This window comes from Schistocerca cancellata, chromosome 8 (genome assembly GCF_023864275.1).
Source record: "Schistocerca cancellata isolate TAMUIC-IGC-003103 chromosome 8, iqSchCanc2.1, whole genome shotgun sequence".
NCBI lineage: Eukaryota > Metazoa > Arthropoda > Insecta > Orthoptera > Acrididae > Schistocerca > Schistocerca cancellata.
Genome location: NC_064633.1, coordinates 257,217,055 through 257,237,102, shown reverse-complemented (window position 1 = coordinate 257,237,102; position 20,048 = coordinate 257,217,055). Strand labels below are relative to the sequence as shown.

At 39.1% G+C, this 20,048-nt stretch overlaps 1 protein-coding gene across 1 annotated transcript in view; it reads left to right on the top strand.

The window, feature by feature from the left end:
• LOC126094835 (ubiquitin carboxyl-terminal hydrolase 3-like) overlaps nt 1-20,048 on the top strand; it is a 93,752-nt gene that overhangs the window by 37,785 nt on the left and 35,919 nt on the right. Inside the window, exons 8-9 of the mRNA XM_049909432.1 lie at nt 19,132-19,250; nt 19,371-19,564. Of these exons, the coding sequence (XP_049765389.1) occupies nt 19,132-19,250; nt 19,371-19,564 (313 nt within the window). The remainder of the gene's footprint in view (nt 1-19,131; nt 19,251-19,370; nt 19,565-20,048) is intronic.

Below are 20,048 nucleotides of genomic sequence, written 5' to 3'. Positions count from 1 at the left end.
CTGTAACTTTACTTTCAAGAATGTGTATACATAATGGGTACTAACTCTGCAACTGCCTTTCACCTAACCGTAACACAATGACACAGTTGTTAGTTTTACAGGAACACTGTCTCAGGTGGGGTTAATGAGAAAAATATAGTAAAGCGTTGTAACAAATTACTATGTATGACCACATAACATTTGTCATGCATTTATGTCAAATTTCCACATTTTCTCTTTAAGTTCAAAATGATTCAGCAGATTTGGCAGACCACGTGACTCAAATGAAACATTCTACCTCATATTACAGTGACGTGGTGGACTGAATTTAATACTATTTCAATTACATGGATTGAGGAAATAAAATTAAAAAATATTTAGAGCCCATATAATTTAAGCTCATTTACAAAAATGAATTGAAATAACCTATTGCAAAGTGACAGTGAGTATAAGAATAGGATAAGAAGGTGTGTTTGAGACGTATCATTCAGCATGTCAGTGAGTTGAAAAATCTGTTGTGTATATATTTCTAGTGCCTGTAGTATATTGAATTTTGTGCCTGAGGGGGTTACCTATAGCAGGTTGTGTTCGCTGTCATCAAGGTAGTTGCCATTTCAGATTGGTGATACATGTTTAAATGTAGGGCTGACCAATGTTCATTATATTGTATGGCAAATGATGTACCTTCCTACCTACATAAAAAGTGATACATGGACATGTAATATAGTAAAATCTGGTTTCTTGTGTTTGTCATGTTTGTTGGAACTTTGAGGAAGGACATCCTTTGTTTTATTTTTCATGTAACATCTCATTTTAATGTCATATTATATGAGGTGATCAACAATTTTTACGAGGCGCCTCCAGTGAATGGAATACTAAAACGTTTTTAGTTTCTGTTGCTAATAAGTGTCTTGTTTAATTTCTGTTTGCATTCTTTGTCATGGTATCAAGCATGATCAGTTGTGGGTGCTAGATATCCGTTATTAGTTCATATTTGTTTGATCGATACTATTTCATCACCGTGATCATATTGTGCCATTGGTACGTTCACTGCACTATTAATCATACTTCCGTATGCTGCTAGTTTGTTGGGAGTGGAATGGAAAAAGCTGTTGTGAATAGTGCCATCTGCTGTAGCTGTTTCCTTTTTGTATAAAGTGAAGGTGCGTATTGTTTTTTATGCAAACTGTTAAGGTGTAGGAAATTTAATGTCATGTGTACCTCATGGTCGATGGTGAATTTGATGTTGGAATGGAACTGCTTCAGTTTCATTGCCATGGAAAAGTATTATGATGTCATCGACATACCTATAAAAGTAAATTATTTCATTAACAAATACATGATTTTAACAAGGCGTTTTTGTAAATGATCAATATAAATGTCAGTTAACAATCCAAAAAGGCGTAATCCCGTGGCCAAAAGAAGTGGCAGTTCATACAATTTGTTATTAAACTGAAAATTATGATGTTGCAACACAAGTGCTTGAATTTCCGTAACTTGTGTTGCTGCAATTGTCTTAAATTTATTTAAATTTTTGTTGGTGATGCCTAATTTTTACTGGGGCATTGGCATTCAGATTTAAAATATCAAATGACACTAGTCTAGCTTAATTGAATATCTACCAGGCTTTGACTAACTGAATGAATTCTCTGACATTATTATTATTATTATTATTATTATTATTATTATTATAATTATACAAATTTGGCCGTTAAAGACCGTGAAAGCAGCCAAGACTTCTTAATTTTCACACCGAAACCCGTGAATGAATTCAGTTTTTTTTTTACAAAGGTTTCTGTTAAATATTGTTTCCTGATCTACGTCCATTTCTTTTAGATCTCTTTCTGTGTTGTTAAACCATAAATTTTTATTTTTTAGATTTGCGATGTACGAAAATATTTGTTTTGTAAGCCTATTCGGGTTCATCCTCATGATGTGAGCATAAAAGGAGCATATTCTTTTTCTAATTTTGTCTGTAATTTTGCTGTACTTCGTATACACTTCTTTGTTGCTTTTTAGTCTGTATACAGGCTTGCCTTGATCATCTGTTATTTTCCTGTGTCCAAGATTGTCCTCACAATTCTTCTTTCACGATTTTCTATCTGTTCTGCGTATGTAAAATTTGCCAGTGTTTCTGATGCATATAGTATCTGCGGTCTAATGACAGTCTGGTAGTGTCTGAGTTTAATGTTTTTGGATATACATTTTTTTTGAATACATTTGTCTGCAGTAGTGAGTTGCTGTCTCTAGTTTTTGTATTCTAGCCCTGCAGGCTGGATGACCTTTTGCCACAGGCTGAATTAGTTCACCAAGATATTTAAAATGTTTAGATACCTGTATTTTTCCGTATTTCGTAGTTATTTTCTTTGGTGGATTTTTGATATTTGTAATGATTTCTGTCTTTTCAAATGAAATTTGCAAGCCTGTTTTTTCAGCAGTTTCTTTAAGTAATTCTTACAAATGTCTGCTTGTGTCTGTGTGTATGAGGATGGATATGTGTGTGTGTGCGAGTGTATACCTGTCCTTTTTTCCCCCTAAGGTAAGTCTTTCCGCTCCCGGGATTGGAATGACTCCTTACCCTCTCCCTTAAAACCCAAATCCTTTTGTCTTTCCCTCTCCTTCCCTCTTTCCTGACGAGGCAACCATTGGTTGCGAAAGCTAGATTTTGTGTGTATGTTTGTGTTTGTTTGTGTGTCTATCGACCTGCCAGCGCTTTTGTTTGGTAAGTCTCATCATCTTTCTTTTTAAATATATTTGTTTTATTGTGTCTTTTTGTGTGTAAGCTAAACAGGCGAGATCATCAGCGAAGGCAAAACAGTTGGTTTCAATGGCTTTGTAGCACTTCCCTCCAATTTGGACTTTCTCAACTCCATGTTTTTGCGTGAGTTTTCTCCATTCCGCTATGACTTTATCCAGAACACAGTTAAGAAGTACCGGGGACAGCGCATCTCCTTGTCTGACGCCGGTTTTGACCTCGAAATACCGTGAAATTTCTCCTTGGAATTTTACTTTTGATGTTGTATTTGTTTATGTTTCTTTGATTATGGTGATTGTTGTTTCATCTATTTCATATTCTCGAAGTGTTTTGATGAGTGTGTCCCTATCGATTGAGTCATAAGCTTTTTTGAAATCAATGAATGTTGTGAAATATTTCTTGCTCCTTGTAGATAAATAGTTCATTGTTGTTTTGAGGTTAAAAATTTGTTCGGCGCAGGATCTTCCTGGTCTGAAGCCAGCTTGATATTCTCCAAGTTTTCCCTCTATAATTGGTGATACACGATTGAGCAGAGCTTTTGATAGAATTTTGTATGGGACTGGGAGAAGCGATATTCCACGATAGTTGTTAACATCCCTTTTGTCACCTTTTTTTAAACAAAGGGTGAATTAGGACAGTTTTCCAGTTACTTGGGATTTTCTTGGTTTCCCATACTTGTTCAAGTTCTTTGTGTAGTGCTTCTACTGATGTTTCTCCCCCAAGCTTGAGCATTTCTACTGTAATTGTGTCTTCTCCACATGCTTTCCTGTTTTTGAGATTTTTGATTATGTTTGTGATTTCCTCTCGTGTCGGAGGTGTTGAATGTGTTGGTAATGTTTCTGGTTGCGTAAAACTGAGAGTCTGGATGGGTGTTTGGCAGTTTAGGAGTGTCTCAAAATATTCAGCCAGGATTTCAGAGTTTTCAGTATTGTTGGTGGCGAGAGTCTTATTATTTCTCATAAGGTTTAGGCAAGGGGACTGGTATCCTCGGAGTTTCTGGTTGAATGTTTTGTACCAAGCTGCCGTGTTGCATTTCTTGAAATTCTCTTCGATTGAGTCCAGTTGTTGTTTTTCATATTGTCTCTTGGTGTTGCGAATAGTTTTAGAGGCATTCTTTCTGGCTTGCTTAAATTCATCAAGGTTGTTTTCAGTTTTATGTGAGTTCCACTTTTTCCAGGCTTTAAGTCTTTCATGCAGAACTTCATTACAGTTGCTGTCCCACCACGGGTGTCTCGGTTTGCTGTTTTTTGGAAAGGTTGTTTCTGTTGCCTCAATCAAGTTGTTCTGAAATTCTTGGAGGTTTTGTGAAGGGGAGAATGTCTTTAGTTTTTTCTGAAAATCCTTGAGGTTAGAGTTGGACTTAAGGTTGTAATTTCTCAGGGTTGTAAGATCAAAATTTGTTTTATTTCTGTTTTTGTATTCACCGTTTCTGCTTTTCTGTTTGTTTTGTGGGATCAGTTTAGTTTTTATTTTCGTGAGATAGTGATCGGAGTCGAGGTTTAGAGATTTTCGGACACGTGTGTTCAATATTTCTTTTTCACATTTGGAGGAGATGGCAACGTGATCTATTTGAAATTCTCCGATACTCTTTATCGGAGATACCCAGGTTTTTTGTTTTCTGGGAAGATGTTTAAAACGTGTTGACATTAGCTTGAGTTTAAACTGCTTACAGAGCATAATTAACCTTTCTCCATTTTTGTTGGTTCGTTTGTGTGCGGGAAAGTTGAAGACAATATTGCGGAATTTCTTTTCTTTTCCAATCTGAGCGTTAAAATCTCCTAGAAGTATTTTTGCATTGTTTTCTGGGATTTCTGATATATGATCCTTAAGGATTTCCCAGAATTCATCTGTTTCTTCCCTATTTTTAGCATTATTTTTGTCATTTGTGGGAGCATGAACATTAATTAATGTGTGTTTTTTATTTGCACATCGAAAAGTGAGGAAAGATGTTCTCGATGATGTTGACCAATAATGTTCACAGAGTTCAGAATTTTTGTGTTTACAGCAAAAGCTGTGCCAAGCTGAGGGCATTTCTTCATTACAATTTTTCCAGGTTTTCCTTTAAATATTCTGAATTTGTTTGATTCAAATGTGTTTTCATCAGTGAAGCGAGTTTCTTGTAGCGCCACAATTTGTATGCCTTCCGTGTGTAACTGGTCTGTAAGGTGCTTAAGTTTTCCCACTTTGAGAAGGGAGTTTATGTTGAGAGTTGCTATGTTGAAGATTTTTCTGGGTTTAATCTTGTTGGATTTGCATGGTGTTGCAGACTCCCCAGAATCCATGGGTCTGCTTGCGTCGTTGCCGACGGTGGATTGGCCACCTGGGGTAGTTTCGTTATTGAAAGACATTTCCATCATGCGTTAAGATTGTAACTGTGGAAATTATTCAAAGTTGGGGAGATTACTTGCGTAACCTACCAGGAATACGACTAACGTTGTTAGCGTTAGAAGGTTTTCTTGAAACAGCCGCCTCTAACATGAGGAACAGACGCTGCCCACAAGCCGCCCAATCTGGGTACAGACGCTTGCAATTATAGATTTTTGGTTCCTCCACTCTCTCAGCCGTTGGGAGTTAAAAATTCCTCATCCGCCTATGAGACCGTTGACCAGTTTTCACCCGTAACCCTAGGCAGGGGCCTTCATAGGGTGCTACCATCTGGAGCCAGATGGACCCAGGTTTTTTTACGAGGTTGTTACTCCTCCCCCTCCTCCTCCCTCATCACTATCACTTGTAAGATGAGGATCCGGGCTTGGGACCGGCAATGGCGGAGTTATTATTATTATTATTATTATTATTATTATTATTAGCTTTTACAGCCTCATTGGACCACTTTAGTCAATCATTTCCTGGTCCTCTTCTTCAGTAAGCCCATGTTTCGTTCTTTCTTAACTGCCCAGTATCTTTTAATTTGTTCTGCTGTTTCCTGTCTTTCCTCATCGGGAAATACCCTTTTCATTGTGTGTCGTTTGTCTACTTTTGGTTTAAATCTTATTTTCTTATCTTTCAGTTTTTTGAGATTTTCTGCCTTGTTTTGCAGATCATTGAAGGTTGTATATAGTTCTCCCATATCCTCTTTAATTTCCTTGATCCATCTTACTAGTTGCTTCAGATTCCACAGTTTTTGCATAATTTTTCTTGCTAATCTGGTTTCTGGTGTCCTTATTATGTGGCCAAAGAAAGAAATCCTCTTTTTATGTATAATATCTGTGATGGGCTCCAGTTCGCTGTACACTGCTTCATTCGGCACTATCCACCATTGTCCTTCCTTTTGGTATTTTTTATTTATGCATGTTCTAGCTATTCTTCTCTCTACTTTTAGTATTTTGTTGACTCTGTTTTTCTTAGTGACTTCAAAAAGAGTCTCGCTTGCGTATGTTACCTTTGGCTGAACCACCATCGTGTAGTGTTTTAATTTTGTTTGAATTGATAGACATTTCTTATTGTATGTAGACAATATTAGTTTTTGAGCTTTTATCACTTTATTGGTTCTTTCTTGCCCAGCAGGTTTTTCATCCAAGTTGTGTGTTATAATCTCTCCAAGATATTTAAATTGCTTCACTGTTTTAATTTTTCTGTTGTCTACTGTTCGTGGTCTATTACTAACGGGCCTGTTACATCATCTCAGTCTTTTCGAAAGATATTTATAGTCCTACTTTTTGTGCAATATTTTGCAGGCTCGTTGTTTGATTTCTAGCGTCTTGTACGTTATTAGCTAGTAATGCCAAGTCATCTGCGATTCCCAAACAATTGAGGTTTATATCATCTTTCTTGGTTCCAATTGTTATGTTTTTAGGATTCTCTTGGTACCATTCTCTCATCAAGTATTCAAGAGCACAGTGGAAGTACAGTGGTATTAGATCATGTTCTTGTCTTAACCCTGTTTTAATCATAAATGACTCAGATAGTTCTCTCTGAATTTTACTTTGGACTTGGTGTTTGTAAGGATTAATTTTATTAATTTGGGATGAAGTCCAAAATTTTTTAACATGTCCAGCATAGAAGATCTGTGGATGCAATCATAAGCTTTTTTGAAGTCTACAAAGGTTATGACTAAGTGCTTCTGTCTCCTTTTGTAGGCATCCATTATTTATTTTAATGTGATGATCTGTTCTGGGCAGCTTCTCCAGGGTCTAATTGCTCCTTGATATTCTCCTAGCTTCTTTTCAAGTTGATCTTTACAGTGATTGTTGAGAATTCTTGACAATATTTTGTGTGTGCAATCCAATAAGAAAATTCCTCTGTAGTTGTCCGGATTTGGTTTTTCGCCTTTTTGTGTAATGAGTGTGTGATAGATGTAGTCCATTGTTCTGGTAGCTCATCTCCGACCCAGATTTTAACTATGCATTGATGTAATGATATCTTCATGGGTTCTGCTGTGTATTTCCAGAGTTCTGCAAATGTTTGATCTTCTCCACTTGCTTCGTAGTTCACGAGCTCACTCAAAGCTTCGCTGACTTCCTGAATTGTCAGTGGGGTGTTTTTGTTGGAGTTTCTGTGTTTATTTCAAGAACCTCAGTAGGATCCTTCGAATTTAGTAATTCGTGAAATGTTTCTGCTAAAATGTCTGTATTTCTTTTATTACTATGGGCCATTGTATTGTTTTTATCTTTTAGCATTAGTGTTGGGGGATCATATCTTTGGAGTTGTTTGCTAAATGTTTTGTAGTAATCTCAGTAGTTTGAGTTCTTACTATTTGTTTCTGTCGTAGAAAGTATATTTTTTGATATTGATGTTTAACCCTCCTTAATATTTTTTGAGTCATCTTTCTTTGTTTTGTGAGTTCCAAGTAAGATTCTTCTGTCTTTGACTCTGATACCTTAACCAGATATGGGGTCTATCTTCATCTGTTTTATCACATTTGTCATTCCACCACTGGTGTTTTTTCCTAGGATTTATTGGAGCTACTTGTTCAGCTATTTGTTTCAATTCATGAATTATTTCATCCAGATCATCTGTTATTTTTATATTCCTAGTTTGTTCTTCATATGCCTTGTTATTTATCAATTTATGAGGGTCATAGGTTCTCTTCTTTTGTGAGTGGGATTTTTTCTCTCTCCATGGGGTGAATTTAATTTTTATTTTTATCAAGTTATGATCTAATCCGGTGTCAGTTCCATTCAGGACTTTGACATTGCAGATTTCCTTGTGCTAGTTCTTATCCATGCAGACATGATCCAACTGCCTTCCTCCTTTTGCCCAGTCTGGGTGTTTCCAGGTTTTAAGTTTATTTGGTCTTCTCATGAAGTATGTTGATTTTGAGATCATGTCACTTGTTTCTACAGAATCCACCAATCTCGTGCCATTCTGGTGTGTTCTTAGTTGTACTGGCAATTTCCCAATTACATCTCTGTATTTCTTTTTGCTTCCTAATTGGGCATTAAAGTCTCCAATTAAAATTTTGGTGTGATTTTTTTTTTTTTTGACATTTGTTGCTGTCTGATTTAAAAGCTCGCAAAATCCATCCACATCTTCTCTGCGGTCTTTTCTATTATTTTTGTCATTAGTTGGGGTGTGGGCATTTATTATTGTGTATGTTCTATTTGCCGCTTTTATAGTTAATGTTGAGAGCCCAGGAGATAGTGCATTGAATTGTATTATGGAATTTATCATTTTGAGGTTGACCACGAATCCTGTTTCGAATTGCAGGCATTGCTTAGTTGCTCTTTTCCCTTCTGTATCCTTGCGATTGCATTGGTTCGTGATCAGTGTTTCTCATTTCGTGAAGTCCGGTTATCAGAATCTCCTGTTGATCTATTTCGTCTGTCCAAATATATTACATAATTGGATAGTTAAAGAAATTTCCTCACCAAGTGGTGGCAGGAGACCTTGTAACAAAAGGTTTTGCTTATACAAGTTTTGAAGCCAGTGCCCCTTCATCTGGCAAAAGGGTTGAAGGGAAAGGAAGAGGAAGTGAAGGAAAAGGATTGGAGAGGTTCAGGAAAAGGGGTAGAGTTCAGAAAGTCACCCCGAACCCCGGCTCAAGGCAGACTTAACGAACGGGATGTTATACGAGTGAATTCTCTGTTGTTTTTGGTGGATCTACTGTGTCCAAAAGTGTAGCTCTTCTTCATTATAGAACAGTTTTTATGGGAATGTTGAGCTTGTTCAGGAATTTACTACAAGTCTAATATGGACTCCTTCTTTATACAATTTGGGTTGGTCTATCAAAACAAAAGTGCTTCAGTTTCTTGAGCTGTGAAGAGGAAAATTTTGTTCATCATTGTTTCTTTGTTCTGCCTTAGGAAACACTGTGTGGAAACTGTGGGAAAATCTGTTTTTTGTAAATAGTCAATCACCTCAAAATTCCAACAGTTGCATTGCCTTTATCAGATATAGGAAACAACCCCCCCCCCCCCGCCCCCTCCCCCAACCCCCCACACACACCTATTTTCATTCTATAAGGAAAGAATACAGTTATAGATAGAATAAACTAGCGGGATCAGAAGTGTGGTTAATAAGGCTGTGAACATCCCAATGGCACAACATGATTTTCGTAATGAAATTTTATTAATCGACAAATAGTCACAAATAATGAATATTTACCACACACAATTGGTAGCCTCCTCAATAATGTGAAAAAGGAAACCAGTAGAAATAAAAACAATGCATTTGTTACCAACTGACACTAAAACAATATTTTAGTATTCCATTCCTGCCAAGAAACCTGCATAACAACCAAGTAGGTAGAGTACAAACAGTGAACAGCAGAAATGTTCTTATCAGTGATTGTTCAGAAAATGAAAAAATAAAAGAAGAAGCTGGAGTGTGCAATCCTTGAAAGAAAAACTGACAAGAGCCTCTTTGAGATGGTTTGGCCACGACTAACAAAGGGGTGAAAAGAAAGGGACTATACCCAGATGTGATTGGTTGAAGGACTGGTAAGAGGATCAAGAAAGAGATGTCTGGACAAAGTGAAGTATGTAGTAACAACAGGAGTCAATTGAGATATAGCTTTGAGGGAAGAACGATACTTGCAAAGACATGAAGACTGCTTGTAAACCACTCCTGGCCAACTGAAGAGGAAAACTGTTGTTGTTCCATTCATTGGAAAACATAAAATTTCTAATCAATTAAATGAGCTATTACACAAAAATTAAAATAAACCATGACCTTCCTTGCAGTTTTAACAAACTTGATAAACATAAGGAACCAGGTGTTTACAATATCATATGCCCAGACTGTCAAAGTTTCTTTCATAGGCACATGATTTGCCATACCTGAAAATACGTCAGCCTTGTCTGTAAATTTGCGTCATAAATATAAAATGGCAACTCATCTTCATTACACCAACCAGTATCCCAAACATCAATAAAGGTCTCTCACTCTGCCATATATAGCACCCTCAGGCACAAAAATCTCAACAGACTCTAGAGACACACAGACAGGTTTTACAATCCACTGACATTTTGAATAAACAGAGAGACAGTAAATACAAGAGATTATTCTCTAGATTCAGTAGTGACTACCTTAATACAACAGCCTCAAGTGAAGTAATAAACACAATTCCCTTATCTCAACCTCAAATATAAGCACTCCATCCCATTTCACTTCTCTCTCTCTCTCTCTCTCTCTCTCTCTCTCTGTCTGTGTGTGTGTGTGTGTGTGTGTGTGTGTGGGGGGGGGGGGGGGGCCTCCGTCAGTCACCCCTCCTTCCCTCTCGCTAGCCTTCACGTTGTACTCACTATGTAGCTTACTTCATTTCATTTGTATGTATAAACTTAAATAATGTGAGGTATAAGGGGCATTCAAAAATAAACAAGCCGGAGGTATAATTACAAAAACCAGTGCCTTTGTGTTAGAAGTATTGATCCTGGCTGTTGAGACACTTGTCCCACTGGGACACAAAAATGGCCTAATCACAGGGAGGGATGTCCGGACCGTAGGGAGGGTGGCCGACAAACTCCCATTTGAATTTCAGCAGGAGTGCTACGACGGTGTTGGCTGTATGAGGCTTTGTGGTCAAGGTCTGTGAGTAATGCTGGACATTCACTGGTGTCCCTTGCTGCAGGAAGTGAATCAGAAGGGGGCCATTTGTGGTCCCCTTAAAAAAGCTCTTAGGGGCAAACGATTCACCTCTGACTACGACGTCCTCTGTACATTTGGAACTGTTGACATCGCAGCCCCAGGAATTTTATGAGCCAGCCGTTCACCGCCTTGCGTCACAGTGGGACAAGTGTCTCAACAGCCAGGGTCAATACTTGTAACATACAGGTACTGGTTTCTATAATTATGCCTCCGGCTCATTTCGTTTTGAACGCCCCTTATACTTAATAGGTTACATTCTTGGCAAGTATAAATTACACTTAGTAACGGTAGCAGTAAATTGTAATGAATATTTTAAGTTACTCTGTGTTGTGCTGTATAAAAATACTCACTGGCACAATGGTGATTCTGCTCAAAGAGAAGATTGAGCAGAACTAGAACATGTAAAATGTTGATTCACTTTAATACAATATAGACACAAAGATTTACTCAACTTTGTACAATCAAAATCCACAAGAATGTTCTGAGAAATTCCAACTGTCTCTGAATGTTTAAGTCTCACTTTATACAGACTAATGTACAAGACACTTCTCTTGAAGAGTAACTGACATTATGTTCACATTAATGTCTGCCTAAACATTTAGTGCACTGGTGGCCTATCTAAGGTGATGCTGTCATCTTGATTGTTGCCCGCGAAAGGAAAAGGTCCTGAGTTTGTGTCTCAGTCTGGCACACAGTTTTAATCTGCCAGGAAGTTTCATCTTGATTGTTGACTGCTATCTGCACAGCCACAAGTAGATGGACCGTTCTGGTGTCACGGTACTCTTCTGTGGTTTTGTTGTGAGGTGCCATTCGTACTTTGGCACCATGCTGAATGTGAATGTGAACCAAAAAAATAACTGTCACTCCTCTAAATTTTTTAAATTTTAGTTTGTCCATCTGTAGAAAAGGGAATAATAATAATTGTGTAACATAAGTTAAATATTTATTGCTTGCTTCATATAGTACTGTCATAAACATGCTAAATCTTTCAAGATAGATGTTAGGAGATCAAATACAGACAATTTGTTTCGGGACTGTGTTTTATTTCTTTCTTTAATCCTGCCTGAGACATCTTCGTTGCAAAACAAACAACTGTGTCCTCCTGTTGCTGTTGAGTGAAAAACAGCATCAGATTTAACCTGTATTATGTGTGTACATTTAGAGTATTATTAATAAAAGATATCCCTAACTTAGTGTAGTGATAGTTTATCTTTAGTATAGTGTACAGAGTTCTGTTTCTAACTACTGCTTCATGGTTAATGTGTGTGCCTTGAATCTACTTATCTGATCTGAAGAACATAGTGATATAAACAAATGAATCGAACTAATTCTAGATACAGTGCTACTTCATCCATAAAATGGTGACTCAGTTGATTTCACTTTCTACTATGTGTTTTTATGCTCCCGTTGTTCTCCTTCTCATAGTACATGACTACTGTTGAATCATCCTCTTTCACTTTCTTGTTCCATGTTCGTAGAGTTGATTAATAACGTATTGCTAATTCCTCACATTCCCTCGTGTTATCTTTTACCTTTTTGTGATTGTGCCCACTCTCCCACATGACAATGCAAACATATTGTTTAGATCTGTTCTGTTACGTTTTACTGTAACTATCTTGTTAACAATTTGTGAGGAGGGACAGGAAACTGCCATGATGTGCTGTGAATGACTATTTGTGGTATAATGTAAGATTAGAATTAAGAAAAACTCCACACTTTCCAGTTATTTTTGGGTTGCGTTTCTGAGCGGATAATTTCATAGTTTGTTTCATTACATTAAACTCTGATAACTGTTCAATGGGAATGGGCACTAGATGTGAGTGCACAGACAGTATGTATTGTTTTTTCAATGCCATACCTCAATGTCATGCAGAGCAATTAGTGTTCCTGCCATTAACCACAAGATGGGATGGTGTCACATTTCCTTCAGCATCATTGCTCCATCTGGGTGTATGCTCAGTCTCCAATCTTGACATTGACAGGATGTTAAACTCTAATATTCTTCACTTCATCACAAACTTTATTTTATTCAAGAGAGGAAGCAATAATGTAACGGTATATTTGTTCTGAATAAAATAGAAAGAAACATTCCACATGGGAAAAAAATATTAAAAAAACAAAGATGCTGTGACTTAGCAAACAAGAAAGAGCTGGCCTTTACATATGTCTGCCTGTACTGTATATGTGCGGATGGATATGTGTGTGTGCGCGCCAGTATATACCTGTCCCTTTATCCCCCTAAGGTAAGTCTTTCCGCTCCCGGGATTGGAATGACTCCTTACCCTCTCCCTTAAAACCCACATTCTTTCGTCTTTCCCTCTACTTCCCTATTTCCTGATGAAGCAACTGTGGGTTGCGAAAGCTGAAATTTTGTGTATGTGTTTGTGTGTTTTTTATTGTTTCTATCTACCAGTGCTTTCTCGTTTGGTAAGTCACAGCATCTTTGTTTTTTGGGTATATTCGTTCTCTATTATAACTAGTGGCAGCTATATTGTGACTGGAATCTATTAAGACTGGGAACGACTCTTGACTCTGCTGGGACTGGCCAGCAACCCGAAGGTGTCAAAATTGAGTTGCTGAGAGTAAACGGAAAGACAACAGCTGTGAAAGACAAACAACATTGATGACATGGTGGAAGAATGAGTTCAAAGAATGAGACAAGATCAGAACCTAAGACACAGAAAATGCAAAAACAGACAGCAATGTGTAATGAGATCAGTACTCAACCACAATGAAATCACGACTGGTTGACTGAGTGTCTGCATTGCTGGCTTGAAAGGGCACTCGAGAGTGCTGATAGGCTGCTAGGATGGGCATTTCTCTACATTTTTTGCCGCAGCAGTGGCAGCAGCACTTGCAGGACATAGCAGTGCCATCTAGTGGCTGTTGTTGTTGTCAAGGTCCATCCTTTTGGCGGGCTTTCAAACTTAACGGGGTGGGGTAACTCTCCCCCCCCCCCCCAGAAGGAGGAGGGGGGCCAGCAAAGTTGAGGTGGTGAACGCAGTCCCAGGAGCGGCAGGGGTCTGGGCCAAGGGTTGAGAGACTGGAGAGGCGTAGACTGGTTCCGGACGCAAGCAGAACAGCTGCACTCCATGGCCTCCACGTCTGTGTTCAGTCCTGGCCATTAGGCATGTCGCCTTGTATAAGGGGTTTCATCTGCGACATACCCCAATGTCCACGATGAAGGAATTAAAAACATAAGGGCACAGGGTAGATGGTGAGTATCAACATCCATGTCAAGCAGGAGAATACAGGAGAAAACTGACAAATGGTCAGGGAGAGGTTAGCTCAGGCCGGGTGTTGTGGATTGGTGGCCTTCAAAAAATACGTGTGCCACCTATGGAGCTCATAGTGCATGACATGCTGTAAGATGGGGTCACAACATGTACAGCAGCATTAGAGTAATGGGAAACCTGTCAAAGACATGCTGCTGTTGCATGTCGATGTGGAAACAGATGTCCTGTTGGTCCAATCCCAGGTTGGTTGCTGAGGGCAGATGCGAGAGGGCATCCACATTTTTGTGTGGTTCTGTGGGCTTGTATCTAGTGGTTAATTGCAGGAGTTGAAAAGTCCACAATGCTGGAACTGTTGTGCCGTCCCCTCTGGAGTATAGCCCAAAGGGTGCTACCAGTGCTTAGTGATAAGTAATGAGGGTTAACTTGGTTCAAAATAGGTAAACATGGTACTTCTTAATGGCAAAGGTGATGACCAATGCTTATTTTTATGTATGCTAGTAGTTCATTTGAGTGGGTGCCAGTGTCTTTGCTCAGTAACATCAATATTCCTATGCACCAATGCCACAGGAAGAAGTATCAGTGGGAAAAACCAGGGGATGTAATGGTGAAAAGGGCATAGAGTGGGGCACTGAGCGCAGTGCACGTTTCAGCTGTGAGAAAATGTGCTCATAGGCAACTGACCACCTGTACTTAAATGCCCTTCTTCTGCAGCTGGTTGAGATGACACATATGTGAGGCACTTTTGAGAGGAACATGGAATAATAATTAACCATCCCCAAAATCAGGCTGCAGTTCCTCAAGTTTTGGGAGCAGTGTCAAGACTGAATTGCAGAAAATTTGCAGTCAGGGGGCTGGATCCTGTCTTTGTTAGCAAGTGCCCAAAGTACTCAACTTGCTCCTGAAAAACCTGCCATTTGTGAAAGCGGCACTTGAGCCCCACATCACTCGTCTTAGTAAAGAGGGTACAAAGTTTGCACAGGTAGTCCTCCCGTACAAGTGGGGATGGACATGGTTAACTGTTCCAAGTACCTCTGGGAGACTGCAGGAGCAGAAGAGATCCCAAAAGCCAAGCACTTGTATTAATATAAGCCAAAGGGGATGTTAATGGCCATAATGTGTTGCCGATTCCTTATGCAGCGATGCCTGTATATACCTGTCGGCAAGGTCTATCTCAGAAAAATATTCACTTCCAACTAGATTCGTGAGGAGCCTCTTGACGTGGAATGGAGTAGCTTTCCACCTGTGCCTGGGCTTTGATCGTCTTACCTGTGGTATGGCCCAAACTCTGGTTTTAACAGTTTCAATCACTCCAGCGTTGTGGAGGCAATTGAGTTAGTGCTTCATGGCTGTCCGCAAGGAGAGAGGAAGAGGATGCGCCTGGCAGAAACATGCTATCTCGTCTGGACATCAGGAGGTACAAGCCTGGAAATCTGTCTGTAGTGCATCCCAGGCCAGGCGCGAATAGATGCACAAAGGTGGCACAGAGGTCATTGAGCTCCTGGAAGGGAGCCGTGTCTGAGATGAGGTCTCGTAAGTTTTGCAGAATCCAAACAGCTAGAAGGCATCCAGACTGAAAACATTACCAGCCAAGTGACTATTGACAGTAGAGTGACCTTTTTGTATGCAGCAGTGATTGTGAATCGACTATGGAGGCAACATGAGCTATCACAATATGTCACCAATGTACGGTAGGGTGGCGTCAAGCCAGGGAACCCCAGAAAAGCATACGGAGGTTTATCAAGGAAACATTAGCTCTTGTGTTCACCTGGAAACAGTCATCCACAGTCGTGAGGTAGATAAACAACTTAGTAGTGGAAGAATTGCCCTGGGGAACAACTGCCTGAAGTTGGTTTACTGTTCTTTGATGCATATAGGGAACAGGATCAGACTGTCCCAATTGTTTTAGACAGATTGACCAGAAATGTCCATCTTCCCCACAACATGTGGGGTGCATCTGACAATCAGTACAGTTTGCACACGGATTGATGTGAAGCTGTCAGACATGACGGGAGGCCCTACTGCTTATGCTGACGGGGTGTGAGTGGCTGTTCAGAGGCTATTGTCAGGTCTGGAATTGATGAATTGTGATGCTGCCATCGGGAAAAGGACTTAAGGGTGTTCGGCCCCTGAGGCGACAGCTAGACTGTTCCTATGTGGGTTTGTGTCATGACTTGTTAATTTACTGCCTGTATTATCTCAGAAGAGTACGCGGTTTTCAAAAAATCGTCCAAGGAATGGTTTTCCAGTTTGAAGGCTTCTGTGGATACTTCCAGATCAGGAGCCATTTGGACCACTGCATCATGAATCAAAGAAGTAACTATGAAGTTTTGCAAGCCAGGTTTACACAAGTGAAATCAAAATGACAACTCAGTCCTTGCAAAATTCGATGCACGGAGTGACCACATGAAATTGTTGTAAACAATAATTTGAAAGCAAGGAACATATATCCTCAAAAATTGGTGCAGCCGGATTAGAGAGTTGAACCAACTTCTTTACTGAGAAAAACTTCTCTGGGGAAGCCCAGGAAAGGTAGAGCAAGCAACCATTGGAGAGCACCATCTGCACTCTGAAAAATAGCAAAGTGCTGTTCCTGTTGTTGCAAATACACGTCCTAATACTCATAGGTCTCGTTAATAGATGGAAACACAGGTGGGTGGCTCTGCCTGAGGAGCAACCACCGTTTTATGGAACCTGCAGTTGATCCTTTAAAAGCTGAGTTTCCTGATGGAGAAGGAGAAATGCAGTTTGCTCTTGCTGCAGCTGCTGATGCTGTTCTTGTTGCAGTTGCTGCTGCAGTAGCAGCTGTTGCTGCTCCACAAGTTTGGTACTCAAGGGACACTGCTGTCCTTTTATCTTGTTGACAGCTGTAGTGACCAGAATCTGTCAAGACCAGGAGCGGCTTGGGAATCTGCAGGGACTGGTTGACTGGCTGAGTGCATCACCAGCAATTTGCTAAAAGTAAACTGAAAGACAACAGCAGAGAAGGACAAATAACCATGTGACACAGTGGAGTCCAACGAGTAAACCAAGATTGAAACTTAAGACATAGTGAATCCAGAACCAGACACAGCGATTTGTAGCAAGATCAGTACTAGAGTACTGTGAAATCACAACTGACTGACTGAGCACTGTGCTGCTGGCTTTAAAGGGCAGTGCTGATAGTCTGGTAGGACAGCTCTAGACAGCACTGGAGTGGCTACAGCGGTGCTCGCAAATTATAGCAGCACTGTGTAGTGGCTGTTATGAAGGTCCATGCCTTTCAACGCACTGGGCTGGGATATGAGAAACTACAGTATTCATTTCAACATTCTGCACATTGTTACAAATCCACAATAAGATTTTTCGGTGGAGGTAGCTTGTATCTGTTTACAGAATGGGTTATTTTATCTGTAATTGTGAAGACAAATTATGAAGGATGATAAATACACTGAAACATTGTGGTTGCTGTATGCCTTAGAAAAAGTGCAGAAAATCAATTTTCTTATTGTGATTGATGTCGTTTGGAAGACAAACTGAGGTGTAGCCTTCGCATCGCTCCTGTCACTTGTTAGGACGATATCGTTATAGGCATGAGTCATTGACAGATGTCACTAGCTGACATGGACCTGAGTTACAGAGCTGCACGTAGTTGTACTAGTAGGCGGCAGAAGTCAGCAGTTGACGGATAGTGCTAGCAGTCGCAGTCAAAACAATGTTGTAAAGTTATGTTCGATTAATATTTAATGCATCTGCATAATTATAATTGTTTTATATGTGTAGTAATTAGCAGTGTGTGTTTTGTACGAGTGAAGAACAGAAGTAAATGAAAATTGTTTTTTTTTTTTTTCACGAAGTACCAGTTAAACTATACAGGGGATTGACTATAATTAAATGTGCAGTCAGTTTATGGTACTAATAAATTGTGAGTAGAACACAAATGAATTGATAATTTCAGAAGGAGTAATTTTGTAATTGATACTTTTCTAAATTTATTGCCATAGAAAGAAATGTTTTACTATGATTGGTCATTGAAGTAAAGCGCGGGATAATACTGCAACCTGATTTGCTGTTTGTGATATCAGCCAATCAGAAAAATGCAGGCTCGCGCCTATCTATGCTGGGAACAAAGCCTTTGGTGTGATCTGGGGGGGGGGGGGGGGCTGAGGGTTCGAACTAGTAACATCTCATTGAAAGCAGCTTCAATGAAAGTACTGTAAAATCACGGAAAAATGCTAATTACTAGTTCGTGAAGTAGTACAAAGTGTATTTAAGTGAACGGTATAGTGGAAGTCGTGTGGAATTTCGGACGGAATATCAAAATTATTGCTTTTGACCGTTAGTTAAAACACCATGGCGTGTTGTGCGATCTAAGACTGGAACAGGTATTACGTGTAGAGCGGAGTGCACAACATTTGAGCAAGCATTTTCATAGCTAAACGATCCAGTGAACTCGATTAACTTAGTAACGGGTGTAAATACCATAAATTGGCTACGTGTGTGATTGTGGTGTGCTTGTGAACTTTACATTGTGTTGCCACTTAGTACGGACTTGGCAGTATTAACTGTGATCTTTATCGTAAAAATACACCTGAAAATTTACATTGCCAAGTTAAAAATTTTATTTCAGGAGCTAGCCGCATCCCATTTACCGGACAATTCCATGTATGTTGCGACCTGCAATAGACAGTAGTGCTCTAGTATTTTCTACTACAGCTTTTAGCTAGACAAATGAACATAGCGGGACACTGGCAGGGCGGTAGAAAGGAGCGTGCTGCACTGCAAAACTTTTGTGTGACACTTTGTACTCACTGAGTGTAAGTTCTGGAATGTCATTATTAAAACAGGTCCCTAGGTCCCTCCTCACTAAGATCCAGCCACAATAACTCCACACTGCAGAGTAATAATCTTCAACATCCCCATAATGAAATGTGTGCTGCATTTCACTTGTTGCTAATATATCACATAAATGGTAAACCCACACATTAAATAAATGAAAAGAGATGTAAGCAATCATTTGCAAGACTTGCTAAGGCCTCTACATGCTTTATTAAGTGGATGAAAAGTTAACAATCATCTTAACGAAAATTTTTATTGGACTTGTCCATTTTGTTTTCTGTTTTTACGATTCTAATATTGAAGAGGTTGTTTTTATTTCAGATTGTTTAAAAAGTTTTATAGAAGTTGAAGAACTGGCTGAAACTGAGCTGTATTACTGTAGCACTTGCAAGAGCAAACAACGGTCAACAAAACGCTTCTGGATTCATCGGCTACCAAATGTAAGTGTAGGAGCAATTTCTTCATTTGTCTTTGCTGTTTGTTTATCTAACTGAAAAAATAAATTTACATTAAAATGAACAACAGTTTGATTTTACAGAAAGTGCATATGTGTTTTCCAGGTGTTGTGTCTTCATTTGAAGAGATTCAGATGGCATAACTTTTTCAGAACGAAAATAGATACAAATATATCATTTCCTGTTACTGCATTAGACATGTCACAGTATGTGCTGAGCAATCTGCACGATACTCGTAGATCGGGAAGTGGTAGCAACTTATATGATTTGGCTGCTGTTATTGTCCATCATGGATCTGGGTGAGTATTACAATGAAACATCCTCAGTAGTAATTTTTTTGGGTTATCTTTCATGACATAAGACTTCTATATTGGATTTCTTTGAGAATTATGAACGTTTCAAACAGGTAATAGGAAACAGATTTGACAATTTTCTTCATCGGCTAATGACAAATATTCATGTTTAGGATCTTAAAGGTTGATAAAAAACAAAGAAGTAAGGGAAACATTGGAATAATGATTTTACAGAAGATGGAAGTATGAATCTTCAAATGTCTTGGTAGATGGGAACATGACACACACAACAAGAGTTTGAAAGTTACAAAAGTAATTCCTTACTTCAGCTTATACCCGACTGTTGAGCAAACTCTCCTATTTTCTTCTGTCTTCTGCCCTCACATCTTCCTTCCTCTCTCTTTCTGTCACATGTTGACAAAGTACGATCCATTTATAACAGTTCTATATAGTGATCAATTATTTACTGTTCTTTAATGTTTCATATAAT